This window comes from Hemiscyllium ocellatum, chromosome 6 (genome assembly GCF_020745735.1).
Source record: "Hemiscyllium ocellatum isolate sHemOce1 chromosome 6, sHemOce1.pat.X.cur, whole genome shotgun sequence".
NCBI lineage: Eukaryota > Metazoa > Chordata > Chondrichthyes > Orectolobiformes > Hemiscylliidae > Hemiscyllium > Hemiscyllium ocellatum.
In genome coordinates this window covers 3,657,067-3,676,866 of record NC_083406.1, presented here as the reverse complement: position 1 = coordinate 3,676,866, position 19,800 = coordinate 3,657,067, and the positions used below count along the sequence as shown (strand labels likewise).

At 41.3% G+C, this 19,800-nt stretch overlaps 1 protein-coding gene across 4 annotated transcripts in view; it reads left to right on the top strand.

Moving 5' to 3' along the window:
- The window catches only part of tdrd3 (tudor domain containing 3), a 128,917-nt gene that overhangs the window by 35,476 nt on the left and 73,641 nt on the right, over positions 1-19,800 (top strand). For all 4 annotated transcript variants that reach the window (XM_060826453.1, XM_060826451.1, XM_060826452.1 and 1 more), the window contains 3 exons: positions 2,055-2,201; positions 3,710-3,856; positions 16,102-16,261. In XM_060826453.1, coding sequence (XP_060682436.1) covers positions 2,055-2,201; positions 3,710-3,856; positions 16,102-16,261 — 454 coding nt within the window. The remainder of the gene's footprint in view (positions 1-2,054; positions 2,202-3,709; positions 3,857-16,101; positions 16,262-19,800) is intronic.

The window sequence follows — 19,800 nt, the reverse complement described above, 5'->3', positions numbered from 1 at the left end:
TGTCTATACTGACCAGATATCCTAAATTGATCTACTCCCATTTGCCAGCATTTGGCTCATATCCCTCCAAGTTTTTCTGACTTATTTACCGATTCAGATGCCTTTTAAATGTTGTAATAGTACCAACCTCTGCCACTTGCTCTGGCAGTTTATTCTACACGTTTACCACTGTGGGGGGGAAAATAGAAATACCCCTTTAAGTCCCTTTTACATCTTTCCCCTCTCAGCTTAAATCTGTATCTTCTAGTTTTTAAACTCCTGTACTCTGGGTGGGGAAAAAGATCTTAGCAATTTACCCTATCCGAGCCCCTCAAGATTTTATAAACCTCTCTCCGATCTCCCCTCAGCCTCTGATACTCCAGGAAAAACAGCTCCAGCCTATTCAGCTCCTCCGAGTAGCTCAAACCCTCCAACCATGGCAACATCCTTGCAAACCTTTTCTGAACCCTTTCAAGTTTCACAACATCCTTCCTTTAGCAGAGTGCCCAGAATTGAACGCAGTATTCCAAAGGTGGCCAAACCAATGTCCTGTAAGCTGCAATGTGACCACCCAACTCCTATCCTCATGCACTGACCAATAAAGGCAAGCATACCAAATGCCTTCCTCACTATCCTGTCTACCTGGGAATTCACTTTCAAGGAACAATGAACTTGCACTTCAAGGTCTCTTTGTTCAGCAACACCCCCAAAACCTTAAGATTAAGCCCTGATTTGCCTTTCCAAAATACAGCACCTCACACTTACCAGATGGGAGTTTAATTTAGCTATTTCTTGGCCTATCTGATCAAAGTCCTGTTGTGGTTTGACATAACCACCTTCCCTGTCCACTACACCTCCAGTTTTGGTGTCATCTGCAAATTTACTAACCATACCTCTTGGATTCACATCCAACTCAATTATACGAAAACAGGCCAGACCATTCGGGCAGATGTTAGGAAGCACTTCTGCACACAAGGGGTAGACCTTGGGCACTCTCTTCAACAGAGAAATGCAGCATCAGGTGTTAATTTTAAATTTGAGGTAGATTTTTAAAAATTCAGCAAAGGTATTAAGAGATTTGGGCCAAAGGCAAGTTATGCCACAGATCATCCACGATCTCTCTGTGGTGGAACAGGCCTACTCCTGTTCCTATTTTCTATCAACTTCTTGACATGCTAAATTGTGAAGAATGGTCATCTTTGAAATAGAGGAGCTTAATTGACTGTGGTTCGTGTTTGTCATGGTTGTCTGGAAATTCCTGTTTGAAGTGCTTGTGTTAGTTCTGGACAGTATTGAATCTTAAAGATCTCACAACACCAGGTTATAGTCCAACAGGTTTATTTGAAAACACTACTTTTTGGAGTGCTGCTCCTTTATCAGGTGGTTGAGAGGTATAAAATCTTATACTCCACAACCACCTGATAAAGGAGTAGTTCTCTGAAAGGTAGTGCTTACAAATAAATCTGTTAGACTATAACCTGGTGTTGTGAGATTTTTAACTTTGCCTACCCAAGTCAAATACCGGCATCTCCAAATCAGTATAGAATCTGATTCTGATAAGTGCTCTTATTCTATTGTTTGCTACTATACAACATACCAGGGGTAGCAGAGGACTGGGCACTTGCACCAGGCTACAAGTTCACAAAAAGTTTAAATTCTTATGGTAGAGAAAACTAAAATACAACTAAACTAAAACTAGCAAACAAAAGTTAACTATTTTGTCCTATTTGCAGTACTGTCTGTTTCTGAGCATTAGATAGTTCTTACCTGTTTCTATTTGCTTTGAATTGATTGCCCATTACAATCAATACAGTATATGTTTCAGGGTGTGCACAGTAGTCTGCTGGACCTGTGATTTTCACCAAAAGAAAAGTCTCACTGCTGTGTTTTTTTTTCTGATTTATTAATCCTTAATAGAGATAATTACTTTGAACAAAAAGCAAGCTGAATTTCTCTTTTTTGTTGTTTTAAAGAATTTATTTTTCAGCCACCAAAATCATTGTGGCAGGTAAACTTTTTTATGCACTTTATTTGACCACCTTCATTTTTGTATTCATTCAAATTTTCTTTTGCAGAAATGCTTAACACGTGATCAAGTTGATAGCAGAGATCTTGATAAGAGGAAAACATTACAGGTTTCTAACACACAAAAAACTGGTGGAGATGATGAATTTGAAAAGCAAAGGATTGCTGCTATTGCAGAAATTAGCAAGAATAAGGAGGTACAGTATTAGGTTCCTGACAAATATTTTTCTCTGTTTCGATGTGATGTGTCATATTTAGAAATTATGGTTGAAAGTAACTGCAGTTGGAGATTATATACCCGTCCAATTATATTTACTTAGGCAGAATTAGGTTTGAATAGGTTTATTTTGAAGGAACTTTTTTTTATTGCTACTACTCACATGAGCTGAGGAATTCAGAATATCTCAATTTATTGAACTTGTGTTACTGGCTTTTCTTCTGTTGCATCCTTTTGCAGCAAATGTCTTGGCTCATTTCACTTGACCAATTTCATATCAATCTTCATTTTGACTTAGCTCACAAATACATCTGATGTTTTCTAGCATCTGAACATTACTATCAGATTTCCAACCTGATGGGTGAGGAACGTTTTGACTTGTTTCCACCATGGACTTGCATGTCTACACGTATAATTCATCCAAAAGCTTCCTTGTGGTCATTGTCTCTTTAGCTTACTCTATTTTTGGCTCAAGGAAATGTTTTGAAGGCAAATTCAAAGCCTTTATGGAAATCTACTTTATTAACATGAATACTTAGGAGTTCGGTACCCAGTCACAAACCTAATGGCACTTAATCACCAAACATCAGCTACTAAGAGATAACAGCAAGATACACAGAAGGCTATTACTTGAGGCAATGTTTTGCTTCTGATGTACAGCCCAACAAGTTATGCCACCTTCACTGAATAGCTGTCAAGATTAAAAAGATCTTCTCAGCCAGCTGCCAACAACTGGGAACTCACTTAAAAACAGTCATTTACAAAGAAGAATCATCCTCCACGCATGAAACTACCCTTTAATTTGGATATTTGATTCACCTGGAATTCTTGTCACGTTTGAACAGAGTAACAGTTGTGATCTTGGATGTAGGTTTGCTCGCTGAGCTGGAAGGTTTGTTTTCAGAAGTTTCGTCACAATACGAGGTGACATCTTCAGTGAGCCTCTGGATGAAGCACTAGTGGTATAGCCCACTTGGTGGTTATAGCAGGCTATAGCACTAGTGCTTCATCTGGAGACTCACTGAAGATGTTACCTCGTATGGTGACAAAACTTCTTAAAATGAACCTTCCAGTTCAGTGAGCAAGCCTGCATCCAGAACCTCATCCTGAGCTACAAATCTTTTCAAAAGTTGTGATCTTGTGATTTTGGTCTCTTTCCGAAAGTTGATGTATTTTGGAGACAACTGACATTGGAAACTCAGTTTATTCAGGATAAGTTACGTACATAGAACTCAGCAACTCTGACAACTTTCCTGTTGATGAATGTTGCTTCTTTAGCTAAACGCGTTCTATTTACAGAAATAAATTTGAGCCTGCATTTTATCATCTGTAGTTGTGACAAAATGCATGTGCTTCACTGTTTTATTAGGCAAAATCTACAATACAAGTGGAATAATTTTGAATCTGTTCAGATCCTTGCATTTAAATCAATAAGGTCGCACGCAATAGATTTTGATAACTTGCCAATATTTTTTTCTTAAAACCAAGGCAAAGATATTTGGTGGAGGAAGCAGTGTCCGGAGCAATTTGAATTCGAGTGGTGCAGGCACCAAGAACAAGGATCCTTTCCAGAAAAATAGAGAGGAAAAGTATACAAAGGCAGATGGGAAACCTGAAGGAGTATATCGAGAATTGGTAAGCTTTTAAGGTTTATATAAAATAATGCATTTACTTCAATTTTTTTTCTTGTATTGATGGTGTTAATGTAATAATGCAATGACAGTTCCTGTCAAACTGGGACTCTGAACCACTTGAGTATAGTTAGAAATTCAGTGATCAGTATTCATAGAGTAAATTCCTGAAGAGTAGAATTTCATAATTGTAAACTGGTTGAATGGCTTAGAAAATGAAGTTGGTCAAGGTTTCAAGGTGTGTTTTGATAATTCATTATTTGCTGGAATTTATACAGTGAAGGCGCTGTAGTTAACTGTGGACACGCATACATTAGGAGTAAATTAATTGACTTGGATTCATTTTCCCCCCAGTTACTGTCCATCATTTTGTACATGTGTACATAATAGCTTGAATGGATGGGGTGCACTCACTTATGTTGTTGCTACACTTCAGAGCATGAATTTTGTCAAATCTAAACTAATTTTGAAAAAAATCCACATTTTTGTTTTTATTTTCTATAAATTTGATTCCAAGACTTAATGTTATTACAGCAACTTTTGTTTTAACTGGCACCTTCTCAACTAGCATTCTTGATAAACTGGCAGAAAAAATACATCGTTGTGATACACAGCGATGTCTGAATATTCGTTTTGAATAAAGTAGGATAGTGGTGTGTATATCCCCTGAATTATCTTTCTATTATATTCTGTGTATAATTACATTGATTTTGGGGTGTGTGTAAATGTTTTACCTCCGGTTTTTTTTTAAAGGATGTTGAAGTCATGAAGCTTGACTTGGTCAGGGTTTATTGCAGTTATGCGGACCTCTTGATTATTCATAATACTTGAATGGGCGGCACGGTGGCACAGTGGTTAGCACTGCTGCCTCACAGCGCCTGTAGACCCGGGTTCAATTCCCGACTCAGGCGACTGACTGTGTGGAGTTTGCACGTTCTCCCCGTGTCTGCGTGGGTTTCCTCTGGGTGCTCCGGTTTCCTCCCACAGTCCAAAGAGGTGCGGGTCAGGTGAATTGGCCAAGCTAAATTGCCCGTAGTGTTAGGTAAGGGGTAAATGTAGGGGTATGGGTGGGTTGCGCTTCGGCGGGTCGGTGTGGACTTGTTGGGCCGAAGGGCCTGTTTCCACACTGTAAGTCTAATCTAATCTTGAACAACAGGCACTCTCCTGGCCATGGAAACTGGTTAATAAAATATTTGCTATAATACAGATGCTTATAAAGGGAGTGTCCCAACCATTTTGGTCTCTGTAAAACTTAATTAAGAATGAAGAGAACTAAGTGCAATTTACTTGCGAGTTGTTGTCTGAGAGTTCTTCATTGGTGGCTTGATTATAATCACTCTTGCCATGTTCCTGGTAACGCTTTTGACTTGGATTTACATTGAAACTTCACAAAAGGTGTAATTTACAACACAAATTGTTGTTATTTGTGAAAAACCTACTTAACTATTCGTTTGGATTTTATAATCAATATTAAACCAACTGCAGAAAGTAAAAAGGGGAAATGGCTCTGATTCATCTTATTTTTAAGTGTCCATTATCACTGTTCCTAATAATAGATTATGGTGTATTTTCTCCCAAAATTGACATTAAACTCGGAAATTGCTGGAGAAACTTAAGGTGGTAATAGTCATACAGTATGGAAACAGAACCTTTGGTCCAATTTGTCCATGCCAACCAGGTTTCCCAAACTCAATTAGTCCCTGCGTTTGGCCCATATCTGTCTAAACCTTTTTCTATTCACGTACCTGTCCAAATGTCTTTTAAATCCAGTCACAAAGATGGAAATTTTCTGCAGATAGTACTTTTTACCAAGAGCAATAGATATTTTGAAATTTTCTCAACCATCTCACTCCGTTTCTAAAAATGTGCATGGCTGTGCAGGTTGGAAGGATAGCCCACAGGAAATATAGGGTTATAAAAATAGGGTTGGGGAGAAGAGGGAAGGAGAGTTGGGATGCTGTTCAGAAGGTCAGTGTAGACTTGATGGGCCAAATGGTCTGCCCCCACGCTGTAGGCATTCCAGAATTCATATACAATTTTGTAACTGTTCATGCTTGTACCATTTCCTTGGGTAGTTCGTTCCATAAACCCACCACCATGTATGCAAAAATGTTGCCCCTCGGGTCCCTTTTAAATCTTTCCCCTTAAACCTGTGTCCTCTACTTTTGAGCTTCCCTACCCTAGTGAAAAGACCTTCTCTATGCCCTTCATGATTTTATAAACCTCTATAACGTCACCCCTCAGCCTCCAGTGCTCCAGGAAAGTAGCCCTAGCCCCTTCACCCTTTCCCTATAGCTCAAATCCTCCAATTCTGGTAATATCCTTGTGTAAATCTTCTTGCACCCTTTTCAATTTAATAACCTGCTTCCTTTACAGGGTGACCAGAATTGTACACAGTACTCCCGAAGTGGCCTCACCAATGTTTGGCAGCATGTGGGAAGAGAAAAGAGTTAATGTTCTAAGTCTGATGACTTTTCATCAGAATGGCAATTTGTTTTTTGTTTTAAATCTCCAGTTCTTCAGTTGTTTTATTTATAAACATTAAGCTCATTAGCCTATTACTGTTTTCTTCATCCCACTATAAAAAAAGTGGGATAATGTTTTCTATTTTGCAACTCATGAATGCCATTTGCCACCTTGTAAAACCACAGGCTTTTGACTGGTAATGGATTTGTCAGCTCTTAGTCCCAGTTTGTTCAGAAAATTGTTTGGATTATTCTTAAATTCCCACTACATCCCAACAAGTGTTTTGTGGGTTTCTTTCTGAATAGAGATTCAAGAATTAGCTAAGTGCTTCTCTTTCCTTATTCTGAATGGCCTGAAGGTGGATAAATCACTTGGACTGGATGGACTACACACCAGAATTCTAAGAGAGATAGCTGAAGAGATAGTGGAGGTGTTAGTGGTGCTCATTCAGGAATCACTGGAGTCAGGGTGGATCCCAGAGGACTGGAAAATTGCTAGCATAACATCCCTGTTTAAAAAAGGAGTAAGGGAAAAGGCAGGAAATTACAGATTGATTAGCCTAACCTCGGCCATGGATAACACCCTGGAATCCATCGTGAAGGATGAGATTTCTGAATACTTTGAAAGTGTATGGTAAATTGGGCAAAGTCAGCATGGTTTCATCAAGGGGAGGTCATGCCTGATAAATCTGCTAGAATTCTTTGAGTAAGTAACTAACAGGATGGTCTAAGGAGAGCCAATGGATGTTATACACCTAGGGTTCAAAAAGGCCTTTGACAAGGTGCCGTGCAGTCCTTTCTGGATATAAGTTGCTTGCTGAGCTAGAAGGTTAGGTTTCAGACGTTTTGTTACCATGCTAGGTAATATCATCAGTGAGCCCCGAAGCACCAGTGGTATGGCCTGCTTTTTATTTGTTTAAGTTTCCTTGGATTGGTTATGTCAGCTCCTGTTCTTTTTCTCAAGCGATGATAAATGGGATCCAAGTCAAATGTTTGTTGAGTGTGTTCCGGTTGGAATGCCATGCTTCCAGGAATTCTTGCATGTCTCTGTTTGGCTCATCATAGAATGAAGTGGTGTCCTTCCTCATCTGTATGTAAGGATACTAGTGAGAGTGTGTCACGTCTTTTTGTGTCTAGTTGATATTCATGTATCCGGGTGGCTAGTTTTCTTTGTCCAATGTAGTGTTAGTACGTTACTGAGTAAGATAAGGGCCCGTGGTGGTAGAAGCAAGGTGCTTGGGTGGACTGAAGCTTGGCTGTCTGACAAAGCAGGGAGTGGGGTAAAAGTGTCTGCCTGAGGATTGCAGCTAGTGACTAGTGGTGTTCAGCAAGACTGTGTTGGGACCACAACTTTTCACTTCATACATTAACGATCTATATGAAGGAACAGATGGCATTCTGGCTAAATTTGCAGATGGTACAAAAGTGGCGGATGGAGTCCAACATGAGAAAGTGTGAGATCATGCACTTTGGGAGGAAGAGTAGAGGCATGGACTCTTTATTAAATGAGGAGAAAATTCAGAATTCTGAAATGCAAAGAGACTTGGGAGTTCTCGTCCAGGATTCTCTCGAGGTAAACTTGCAGGTTGAGTCAGTAGTTGAGAAGACAAATGCAATGATGGCATTTATTTTGAGAGGGCTTGAATATAAAACAGGGATGTACTTGAGACTTTGTAAGGCTCTGGTCAGACCACATTTGGCGTATTCCGTGCAGTTTTGGGCCCTGTACATCAAGAAAAGTTTGCTGGCCCTGGAGCAAGCTCACAGGAGGTTCATGTAAATGGTCCCAGAAATGAAAAGCTCAAAATGTGAGGGACATTTGAGGACACTGGGTCTATACTCAATGGAGTTTAGAAGGATGATGGATGATGAATCTAATTGAAACATTTCAGAATACTGAATGGCCTGGACAGAGCAGATAATGGGACGATGTTTCCATTGGTAGAAAGAGACTAGGACCCAGGGCACAGCCTCAGAATAAAGGGATGACCTTTCAAATAGAGTTAAGGAGAAATTTCTTCAGTCAGAGTGGTGAATGTATGGAATTGCCACAAAGCTGTGAAGGCCAGGTCATTGAGTTTATTTAAGACAGATTCTTGAGTATCAAGGATGACAGGAAGAAAGTGGGGGAAAGGAGTTAAGAAACTTAAACTTAGAAGCAATGATTGAATTGTGGAGCAGATTTGATGGGCTGAATGGTCTATTTTCTGCTCCTGTGTCTTTGCAATTTTTCATGCTCTGCCTTCAGAGTTCTTTTGGCTAATCTCTTGAGAACAAAATTAATGGTGTTTTCATTCCTGGGAGCTATTTTGTTACCAAGTTATGAACTTAATACCGCACAAGTTTTGATCAAAAATAGGACGTGCCTGATGACTTGCAGTACTAACCAAGAGCACTGTCCTGAATGAATTCCGTGAAATTATCTTCCATGTCTGTTTCCACTGGCCAGAAGCGTGTTAGAATAGACATGTATAAAATCTCCAAAGTTTTTGATGAGGGTTTCATAAGCAGATGAGCAGGAGTAGATTCAGGCCGATTTGTGAAGATGGAAATAAGTCGAGTTACTGATAATACAGATATGGAGTCGGTCACCTTGAGTCAAACATATCAAGGTTCTAAGTTTTGAACAGGGATAGAGTTGATGGCAAGGAAGTGGAGTTTGTGACAGGGCAATGAGTTATTTTCCCAATCTTAAATTTGATGTTTCTGCTCATCCAGTACATCCTTGTGGAGAAACAGTCTGATGCTTTCGGTCATGGGGCTGTCAAGAGATGTAGAGCTATGTGGTTACATAGGAGGAGAAAGTGAGGACTGCAGATGCTGGAGATCACAGCCGAAAATGTGTTGCTGGAAAAGTGCAGCAGGTCAGGTAACATCCAAGGAACAAGAGAATTGACGTTTCGGGCATAAGCCCTTCTTCAGGAAGGGTTATATGCCTGATTTTCTGGATGGTTTTTTGGACTACTTTACTGACCTATAACATATGCAAAAGAGGAGTGGGTGAAAAGTAGAAACTTGAGTAGGTAATTCTCTGGCAATCATTAGTTGTGTACAGTGGGTTGTGGTGTGTCCAGTTTGATCCAGCTGGACATCAATTAGAATCAGGTGTTAATGTTTAATGGTTTCTAATGGTTATGTTGTTCTGAGTGCTGGACATCACACATTTGGAAGTTATTGTTGAAGGAGCCTTGGTGAGTAATTGATTTGCAGTTCATCTTCTCATGGTGAAGGTAATGAACGTTGAAGGTGGTGGTTACAGTACCAGTCAAGATGTCTGCTTTGTTCTAGGCAATGTTAAGCTACTTGAATATTGTTGGAGCAGCACCTATGCAGACAAGGAGAAAGTGTGCCATTATGCCTGGGTTGTGCCTTTTTTAGATGGTAGATAGGCACTGGAGAATCAGGTGCTGCAGAGTTTTGAGCCTCTGGCCTGCTGTTGTGGGTCCAATATTTATGTGGCTGGTCAGTAGTAATCTTTTGTGAAGGCTTCGCTGATACCGGTACCGTTGAATGTCAAGGGACAGTGGTTAGATTCTCCCTTGTTTGATATGGCCATTTCTTGATATTTGATTTGATTGACTATTGTCATGTGTACCGAGATAGTGATAGATGTTGTTTTGGGTGCGAACCAGACAAATCATACCTCGCGGTAGTGAAATAGAATGCAGAATATAGTGTTACACTACAGAGAAGGTGTAGAGAAAGATCAACTCATAATATGAAGGGTCTGTTCATTAGTCTGGTAACAGCAGGGAAGAAGCTGTTCCTAAATCTGTTAATGTGTTTTCAAAACATTGGAACTTCTGCCTGGTGGAAGAGAATATAACTGGGATGGGGGGATCTTTGATTATGTTGGCTGCTTTCCCAAGACAGTGTTGACGAAGTCAATGGAAGGAAGGCTGGTTTTTGTGATGAACTGGGTATCAGTTGCAACACACTCTAATTTCTTGTGGTGTTGACAGATCAAACTGTGATGCAACCGATAGGATGTTTTCTACAGTGCATCTATAAACTTGGGAAGAGACATTGTGGAGAAAGTGAGGTCTGCAGATGCTGGAGATCAGAGCTGAAAATGTGTTGCTGGAAAAGCGCAGCAGGTCAGGCAGCATCCAAGGAACAGGAGATTTGACGTTTCGGGCATAAGCCCTTCTTCAGGAATGTGGACATGCAAAATTTTCTTATCCTCCTCAGGCAGTAGAGGCATTGATGTGCTTTCCTGACTGTAACGTTGATGTGGATGGGCCAGGATAGATTATTTGCAGTGTGAATGTTAATTGCCACTGCTCAGCCCAAGCCCAGATGCTGTTCAGGCCTTGCTATGTAAGAATGTGGACTGACTCAATGTCTGAAGAGTTGTAAATGATGCTGAACATTGCACGATCGTCAGCAAATATCCCCATTTCAGGCATGACAGATAATGATGAAAATGATTGGGCCTAGGTATCATGACAACAGATGACAGTTTCCTGGTGCTTACTGTTGAGGCCAATTTTACTTGAGCTACTTGATGCCACACTCAGTCAAATGCAGAGTTGATATTATGGGCAGCCATTCTTTTTTCTGGAGTTCAGCTCTTCTATCTATGTTCAGACCAAGTCTGAGATCAGGACCCGAGTGGAACTGTTACAAACTAAACTCTCAGTAGAATGTTATTCTTTTGCAAGTGCTACTTGACGAATGAATGGCATTAAGAAGTGTGTTTGGTTCTTTTCAAATGAAGTGTTTGAGACTGAGGTGCTGAGCGTTCAGCTACATGTCAGTAAGCAGGTTGTGAGGTCTCGTGGTTTTATTTTTAGAAGTTGGAACAGTAGAGGCAGTCTGAATGGTGGAGTCAAGCTGCCACAGAATTAGAATTTTTTTAAATTTTCGCTTTCAGTAACAGTTGCTGGGGTCTTGAAGCTGGCTGTGGAAGTTCTTACTGCCCACTCTGTTACAATCAGTGGGCGGCACGGTGGCACAGTGGTTAGCACTGCTGCCTCACAGCGCCTGTAGACCCGGGTTCAATTCCCGACTCAGGCGACTGACTGTGTGGAGTTTGCACGTTCTCCCCGTGTCTGCGTGGGTTTCCTCCGGGTGCTCCGGTTTCCTCCCACAGTCCAAAGATGTGCGGGTCAGGTGAATTGGCCAAGCTAAAATTGCCCGTAGTGTTCGGTAAGGGGTAAATGTAGGGGTATGGGTGGGTTGCGCTTCGGCGGGTCGGTGTGGACTTGTTGGGCCGAAGGGCCTGTTTCCACACTGTAAGTCTAATCTAATCTAATCTAAAAAAAAACTAAAAGCTAAGGTTCTCTTCCTGCTGCTAGAATTACCTGTGAGACAATCTACAGGTAGTTTTTCTAAAATGTGCATTTTGTCTGCATGAATTGGTTATAATGCAACTGATGAATTGTGGACATTTTGCATAATCTGAACTTTCTGCTCAATGGGTAGAGCGGGTTTAACGTAGCGCAATTTTCTGTAGTGTGAAATTGCAGAGGAATACAACAGATGCATTATAGAAGACCAATCTGTATTTTATTGATGAAAGGCCCTGGCCCGAAACATCGATTCTCCTGTTGCTCAGATGCTGCCAGACCTCCTGTGCTTTTCCAGCAACACACTCGACACGAGTCTTGTAGCTATATTGGAACAGCTTGGCCAAGGGCATGACTAGTTCTTGAGCTTGAGTCTTCACTGCCTTTGCAGGAATTTTGTCAATGTCAAAGGCTTTACATTATCTGAAGCCTACTGGCATTTCTTGATCTAACATGGCATGAATCAAACTGGCACTTTTGATGCTGAGGACATCAGGAGGGGGAGGAGGCCACTTTATAAACACCTGGATGTGGCATCTGTGACACACTGCTATCCTATCTTCACCTGTCTCATTCATTTAATTCAATCTTGCGTATTTGATCAACAACTTTTTGGTAAAATTGATAATTTTAACTCAGCTATTTTCTAAGTAAATTAACTTAAATGTTAGCTTGTGATTTAGCCTAGAAGCTCACCTTATCTTGTAGCATCCATTTGCAGCATTTTTCTCCTGTTCCCTCCATGTTGCTGTTACACTGCTTCAGTAATATATAAGCAAAGGTTGCATACAAAAAAAAACTTCACCCAACAAAAGTGTGTGCAGTGTTTGCTTGTGCCAGACTTGTGTCATTTAGTTATTATTTCCATATTTAGATATTTGCAAATAAGTGATACAGTGCATGTGTGCAACTTTTATGCCAAGTGTTTACTACTACTCCCAATTTTTTGAATCATGAAGCAGTTCATGCTGAAACGCTATAACACTCAGGCTGCAAAGTGAACAATAACACGTATTCCACAAGTGTGGGACAGGTTCCACTTTTAATAAGAGGGGCCGAACCACTTGTGTTGTCATTTTTGTGGCATTACCTTCATCCATCCTCCAAAGATCACCAGGTGTTGAATCAAGGGAGCCGTTGGCAGCAGAGTAACAGGGCTGTGTGCTGGCTTGAGTCCAGGACTCATCCACTGCTGTCTACTTTCTTTTTCTTCTTACTTTTTTTTTATTATTTCTTCTGTTTTTTCGTTCATTTTTCTTTTTGTTTGCGGCGGGTTAATCGGTGGTAGTGGCACACTGGCTCCTCCCAGTGGTAGTAGCAGCAAGAACATTGTCTTAGCATTTGGGGTCAGCAATGGCCACAAAACACCTCAAGCAATTGGAGGCAGTGGCAACAGAGTTATCAGGATGGCAGTGCCGATAAGGCATTAGTTTGGAGGAGGGTGGTCAGAGTGGGACTCTTGGTGAGGCAGCAGCATCATCCTGGCCTGGCAGTGGAGCCTCCTGGTTGCAGTAGGCCTCCTGGTTTTGGCGAGATGGTGGCAGCAGCATAGTATGCCTGGAACGTAGATTGCAGGCATCATTGAGGCAACAACCGATCTGGAGATCCTGATTGTGGTCACGACAGGCCCAGATAGGGATCTCCTGGTTATTGGCAAGATGATGGAAGCAGCATCTGGTTGTGGTAGGCCTGGCGCCAGAGACTCCTGGTTACGAGGGGTGAGCGTGGGTTCAGTACAGGAGCTGGCATTAATGGCAACGAAGTGGGCCCAGTGGCAAAGTGGTCGTGACTCCTATATTGATAGGTCTCGTGCAGGTGACGGCGAGACAGTGGAAGAGGATTGGAGGTGCAGGTATCGTTGGTGTGTCAGCTGAGGATTCTTATTATTATTCATTTACGGGATGTGGGGAGTGCTGGCTAGGCCAGCATTTACTGTCCATCCCTTATTTCCCAGAAGACCGTTTGAGTCAACCACATTGCTGTGGACCTGGAGTCACATGTAGGCCAGACTAGGTAAGGACATCAGTTTCTTTTGCTAAAGGACATTAGTGAACCAGATAGGTTTTCTCTGACAAAAGACAGTGGTTTTATGGTCAGTAGTAGACTCTTAATTCCACATTTTGATAGATTCTTGATGTCTCGAGGAATTAAGGGCTATGGGGAGAATGCGGGTAAGTGGAGTTGAAATGCCCATCAGCCATGATTGAATGGCGGAGTGGACTCGATGGGCCGAATGGCCTTACTTCCACTCCTATGTCTTATGGTCTTGTTTTTATTGAATTGACATACCACCATCTGCTTTGGCTAGATTCAAACCTGGGTTCCCTGAACATTGTGGGTCTCTAGATTCATAATGTAGCAATAATGCCATCCCCTCCCAAAAATATACTCTTTCAACTACATCTTTTTGTTACTAAGCTGTTCAAAGGGTGCTGGATTGTGGTGACAGTTGAAGCTTTCCCTTGTTTTTTACTGTATTATTCACTGTAAAAGGCAACTGACAATCGTTCAGTTCAGTTCAATTCAATTCATCAGTAATCAGAGACTCATAAAGTCTTCTGGAGTGAGAGCGGTTCAGAAGCTAGGTAACCTACGTTAGATGGTTGACTTTCTGAATCTTCCAAAACCAGCATGCCATTTGTAGTACAACCCAAATTTAGTATTTACAAAAAGCTGCACTAGTTTTCTGCCTGTAGAGTGCTGATAATTACTTGCCTCTTGATGAATTAAATTAGTTTGACATTTTATCTGAAATCAGGCTTTGAAATACAATGCTTAGTCGTTTATTGAATATGAAAATAAAGTAATTCCTGTGTCTGATGCTGAGTGACAATCGTGTTTTCTTCATTAACCTAGCCATGTTACTGTGCCTATAGTTGAGATGCTGTAAGGTGTGGGGAATTGGAACTTGCTTGTAACAGTGATTTTTTGATGCGGCACTCAAAACATTTCATAATATTGTGGTGAGCAAAGGCCTAAAAATGTAACATGATTTTGTACTTTTGGTCCCTGTGCATTTGAGCATTGGTTTGAAATTGATCAGGAATAATTTCAGAGAATCCTTTTACACATAGAGCTGAAGTAATGCCAGTGCCCCAAGTGCATATGTGAATGAACGCTTTCAGAGAAGTAATAACAACCGAAATCGGTGACTGGTGAACATAGCCTCTTATTCAGCATTCACAGCACAAGTTTGAGGCAGCAGTAGAATCCCAAACTATGGTCTTACAGGAACCCTTTTGATACACAGTTCTTACATATATTACAATTCCATTACTATGGTGTTATACTTTTTATCTCTCGTACACAAAGGTTTGTAGGGCTTCTGTCCTGGGAGACAGGAGATGGGTTAAAACATGTTCTAAGTGCTGGCTGCTACTTGTATAGGATGTTTGTCTGGGCTGCTTGCATACTTAGAATGTGTTGGTAGTCCTTTTGTTTTTTAGGTTAGTAAATATTAGTAAAATGCTAGGTCTATATGATGTAAGTAAGTTAAAGATTGTTCCTATACTTAATAAAAGAATAAAGGATATTAAACTGATTACCCCAGCTGGGTTGAGAGATTTATTTACTATTTGCCAGTATAAATTCCATTCATTCATGCAATTTCATAAAGGATTGTTTTGTCAGTTAGTTTCTTAAAGGGATAAGGACCCAGTTAAAAGATATTTAACAGGTACTTAATCTGCTCAGATCCAGGAAATGGTTGGTATGGGCTGATTAATTTTATAAGGTTTCGTGGAGACTTAGTAGAGATGGTATTTTTCTGTATGCTACACTGATTCAGAGGTAAATACTGGTTGTAGCAAGTTAATACAAGCTTGTAGTTTATAACAAAATGCAGTAATGGGTTTGAAAGGGTTTTTGAGTTTGGGTACTACATAACCATGGTTTTATGAATGAATGAATTACGAAACCATGTTATAGTAAATAACAACAGGTTAGTAAAAGGTTATGAATGAATAAACAGGAACCTGGCATTAATGAATTTGGCGAGCTGGTGAGTGAGTTAATAAAGGTAATCTATAAGATGTCATCTTATAACATAATATCTCACATAGAGCTCAGGTGATGCCAGTGCCACAAGTGCAAGTGTGAAAGAACTCTTTCACAGACGTTCTTTTGGAAAAATGTCAGTTTCTGTTCCTTTAAAAATTGACATACATTGGTTTGATTAATTCTTTCCAGAGGAGATGCTAATATCAAAAGGAGGGTTGAAATTTATTCAACATTAGTAATTAATAATACAGCTGCAGTGTAATAAAATGCTGTCCAGCACTTCTATGTTGAGTATTAATGACCAAAAGTATATTTTATGTAAAAGCAAAATACTCCAGATGTTGGACGTCTGAAATAAAAACAGAAAATTGTGATTGTGAAAATGCTGGAGCAACTCAGCAGGACGTTACAATAGTACAGCATCTGTGGGAAAAATAAAGAATGCTTTGAGTCTGGTATGATTCAGGTCTTTCAAGCAGACTTTTCTATTGTAGGTTGATGAGCGAGCTTTACAGAACATAACTGAAATGGGTTTCAGCAAAGAAGAAGCAAGACAGGCCCTAATGGATCATAGCAATAATTTGGAAAGTGCATTAAACTTCCTTATCAACAGCAACAAAGCACCACCAGCAATGCATAATCCACCTGCAAGAGGTAAAATCTGCATTATTGTGTACATGTATGTATGTAAAAATAGCTGAAATGTAATTTGAGGCGACTGAATCCTCATCAATAGTATCAGCATCCCTTTATAAAATGTTTTTTTTGTTTCATTTCTACTTCAAAAATTATGCATCCTCATCAAATCTGGTTCTAGCTCTAAAGATATACATCAGATATCAATGCTGACATGGCAGCACAAGGATGAGAATTGAATTTTTACAACTGAAGAGTTAGTTTATAAACTATCCCAAGTCTTGGTTAATCTCGGGAAGAGCTCTGATCAAGCCATATCTTTTTACACCATCGCTACTTTTGGTCACTAAATCTTAAAGGAATCCTTCTGATGCGACAGAGAAGAGCTATGAGCTGGATCCCACAAGTCTCAGTTTGGAGTGTAGACTGGAGGGTCTGGAGTTTCAGTATTGGAGAGTTGTATATGAATGGTAAATAAAGGCTCCCAGGAGGACCAGTTCCACCACAGAACACACCAGATGGCCTCCTTCTTTAGAGACCACAATTTCCCTTCCCACATGGTTAAAGATGCCCTCCAACGCATCTCGTCCACATCCCGCACCTCCACCCTCAGACCACACCCCTCCAACCATAACAAGGACAGAATGCCCCTGGTGCTCACCTTCCACCCTACAAACCTTTTGCATAAACCACATCATCCGACGACATTTCCACCACCTCCAAACGGACCCCACCACAAGGGATATGTTTCCCTCCCCACACCTTTTCACCTTCCGCAAAGACCATTCCCTCTGTTACTACCTGGTCAGGTCCACCCCCCTCAACAACCCACCCTCCCTTCCTGGCACCTTCCCCTGCCACCGCAGGAATTGCAAAACCTGTGCCCGCACCTCCTCCCTCACCTCCATCCAAGGCCCTAAAGGAGCCTTCCACATCACAAGTTTTTACTTGCGCATCCACCAGTACCAGTTATTGTATCCGTTGCTCCAGATGCAGTCTCCTCTACACTGGGGAGACTGGATGCCTCCTAGCAGAGCGCTTTAGGGAACATCTCTGGGACACCCTCACCAATCAACCACACCGCCCCGTGGTCCAACATTTCAACTCCCCCCTCCCACTCAGCCAAGGAGATGGAGGTCCTGGGCCTCCTTCACCGCCGTTCCCTCACCACACGACGCCTGGAGGAAGAATGCCTCCTCTTCCGCCTTTGATGCCCTGGGGTTGAAGGGTTCTAATGTGGACTTCACCAGTTTCCTCATTTCCCCCCAAGTCACCACAGTTCCAAACTTCCAGCTCAGCACTGTCCCCATGACTTGTCCTACCTGCCTATCTTCCTTTCCACCTATCCATTCCACCCTCCTCCCTGACCTATCACCTCCATCCCCATCCCCATTCATCTGTTGTACTCTATGCTACTTTCTCCCCATCCCCACCATCCTCTCATTTATCTCTTCACCCTGCAGGCACTCTGCTTCTATTCCTGATGAAGGGCTTTTGCCCAAAGCATCGGTTTTCCTCCACCTCGGATGCTGCCTGACCTGCTGTGCTTTTCCAGCACCGCTCTAATCTAGAATCTGGTTTCCAGCATCTGCAGTCCTTGTTTTTACCCTATAAATGGTAAATAGACCAAGCTGTGCTTCATGACAATGAAACAAATGAGGAATTTGTTTAACCAGTACAATGCAAATTTCAGATTCATATTGAAAGCCATCAGTGTGTGAAATAGGTTTCTAAGGATGATTCTGGAGCCACAAATGTTGAATGATTTAAGAGGTGCAGGAGCATTAGGTGGGAGAAAAGAGTAGTGAACTGAAGGATTGTTACACAAGCGTCAGTTAGAATAAGGTAAATGCACGCTCTCGGTAATGCAGAGTAAGGCTCCACACCCACTCAGATAATTGCCAACTTGCATTGTCGTGAACTTCCCAAGAATGAAATGGAACAGAGCCAGAGTTGTGGGAGGTGAAGGAATGTGTGGTTCAAGATGGACTTTGAGATTTGTGTGGAAAAGGAGGAAAGTGATGTCAGGGTTGTCTGTAAAGATAAAGTTGGGCTCAGATGACTGATGACCTCCATTAGTACAGAATCCACTGGAGGCCAAAACTGGTGTAATAGAGAGCACATGCTGGGACCTAATGTTTCCAGAGGTGCTGCATGTGGGTTGAAATGGAGATATTTGTAAGCAGAGACAACTGTTTTACTGTTGCTGTGAATGGATGGGAAAGTATAATGGTTGACTACAAGGTTTCTTGCTATTACTGCTTTGCAGCAACTATTCGTTCATCTCTCGTTTCGGTTTATAGGTTGATGAGAAGCTAGGAATCTTCATAATTTCATCATATGTAAAATAGAATTTGTACAGCCCAGAACGAGGCTGTTCAGCCCAGAATGTTTCTGCTGGCTTTCCACAGGGACTATACTTTCCTGATTCCCTTCGACATGTCTCTACTTCATCAACCATGCACCACACTCCCAAGGCAGTGCATTTTAGTCCTTAATCATTAATAACCTAAGACTTTTAGCTTCACAGTACATTTTTGTTTCTTGTATTCCTTCATTTAAATCTGTCCCCTTGTTCTTGACCCTTTAATGAGTGGAAGCCCTAATAACCCTGTTCAAACCTCTCCTGCTTGTCAAGGCCTCCAGCAGACTTCCTCTTGACTTGCTCTTAAAAAAAGCAGAACAAGCTTCTCCGATCTATCTCCATTCTCTATGGCAATGTCATATTCTTGAACTATCCCCATAGCACTTGATGTCATTCACAATTAAAAATCTTTCCTTCTCTTGCTTTGAGCCTATTTATGACTGAGTTTTCTAAATAGTTAGGGAAGCTATCATGAATGAACTTAAACTCCACCCTAGTAGTGTGCATTTGTTTTACATCACCTTTGTGAAGATGAAAGCTCAGGTTTCCATGTTATCCTCATTGCGTTCACTGCAAATCTTCTGAACTACATTTTAGATTATGGAGAATTGCAGCGTAGTTTAGGCCCCTTGGCCCTTGATGTTGCGTTGACCTGTGGAACCAATCTGAAGCCCAATTTCATTCTTATCCATATGCCTACCCAATGACTATTTTAAATGCCCTTAAAGTTGACGAGTCTACTACTGTTGCAGGCAGTATGTTCCACACTCCTTCTGCTCTGAGTAAAGAACCTACGTCTGCCAACTGTCCTATATTTATCACCCCTCAATTTAAAGCTAGCTCCACTCATGCTATCCATCGCCATCCAAAGAAAAAGGCTGTCACTGTCCAACCTATCTAACCCTCTGATTATCTTTTATGTCTCAAACTTTGCCTAACATGATCACTGCTCTTTTAATCAAAGAATTTCTGTAGTGTGGAAGCAGGCCCATACAGCCCATCGAGAGTACACTGACCCTCCAAAGAGCATCCACCCTGCCCTCTCATCCCTGCCTTTATCACGGCCAGTCCACCTAACCTGCACATTCTCATATCCAAATATGTGCAAGTTAGGTGGATTGGCCATGCTAAATTGCCAGATAGTATTCAGGGATATGCAGACTAGCTGGGAATGCAGGGCTACAGGGATAGG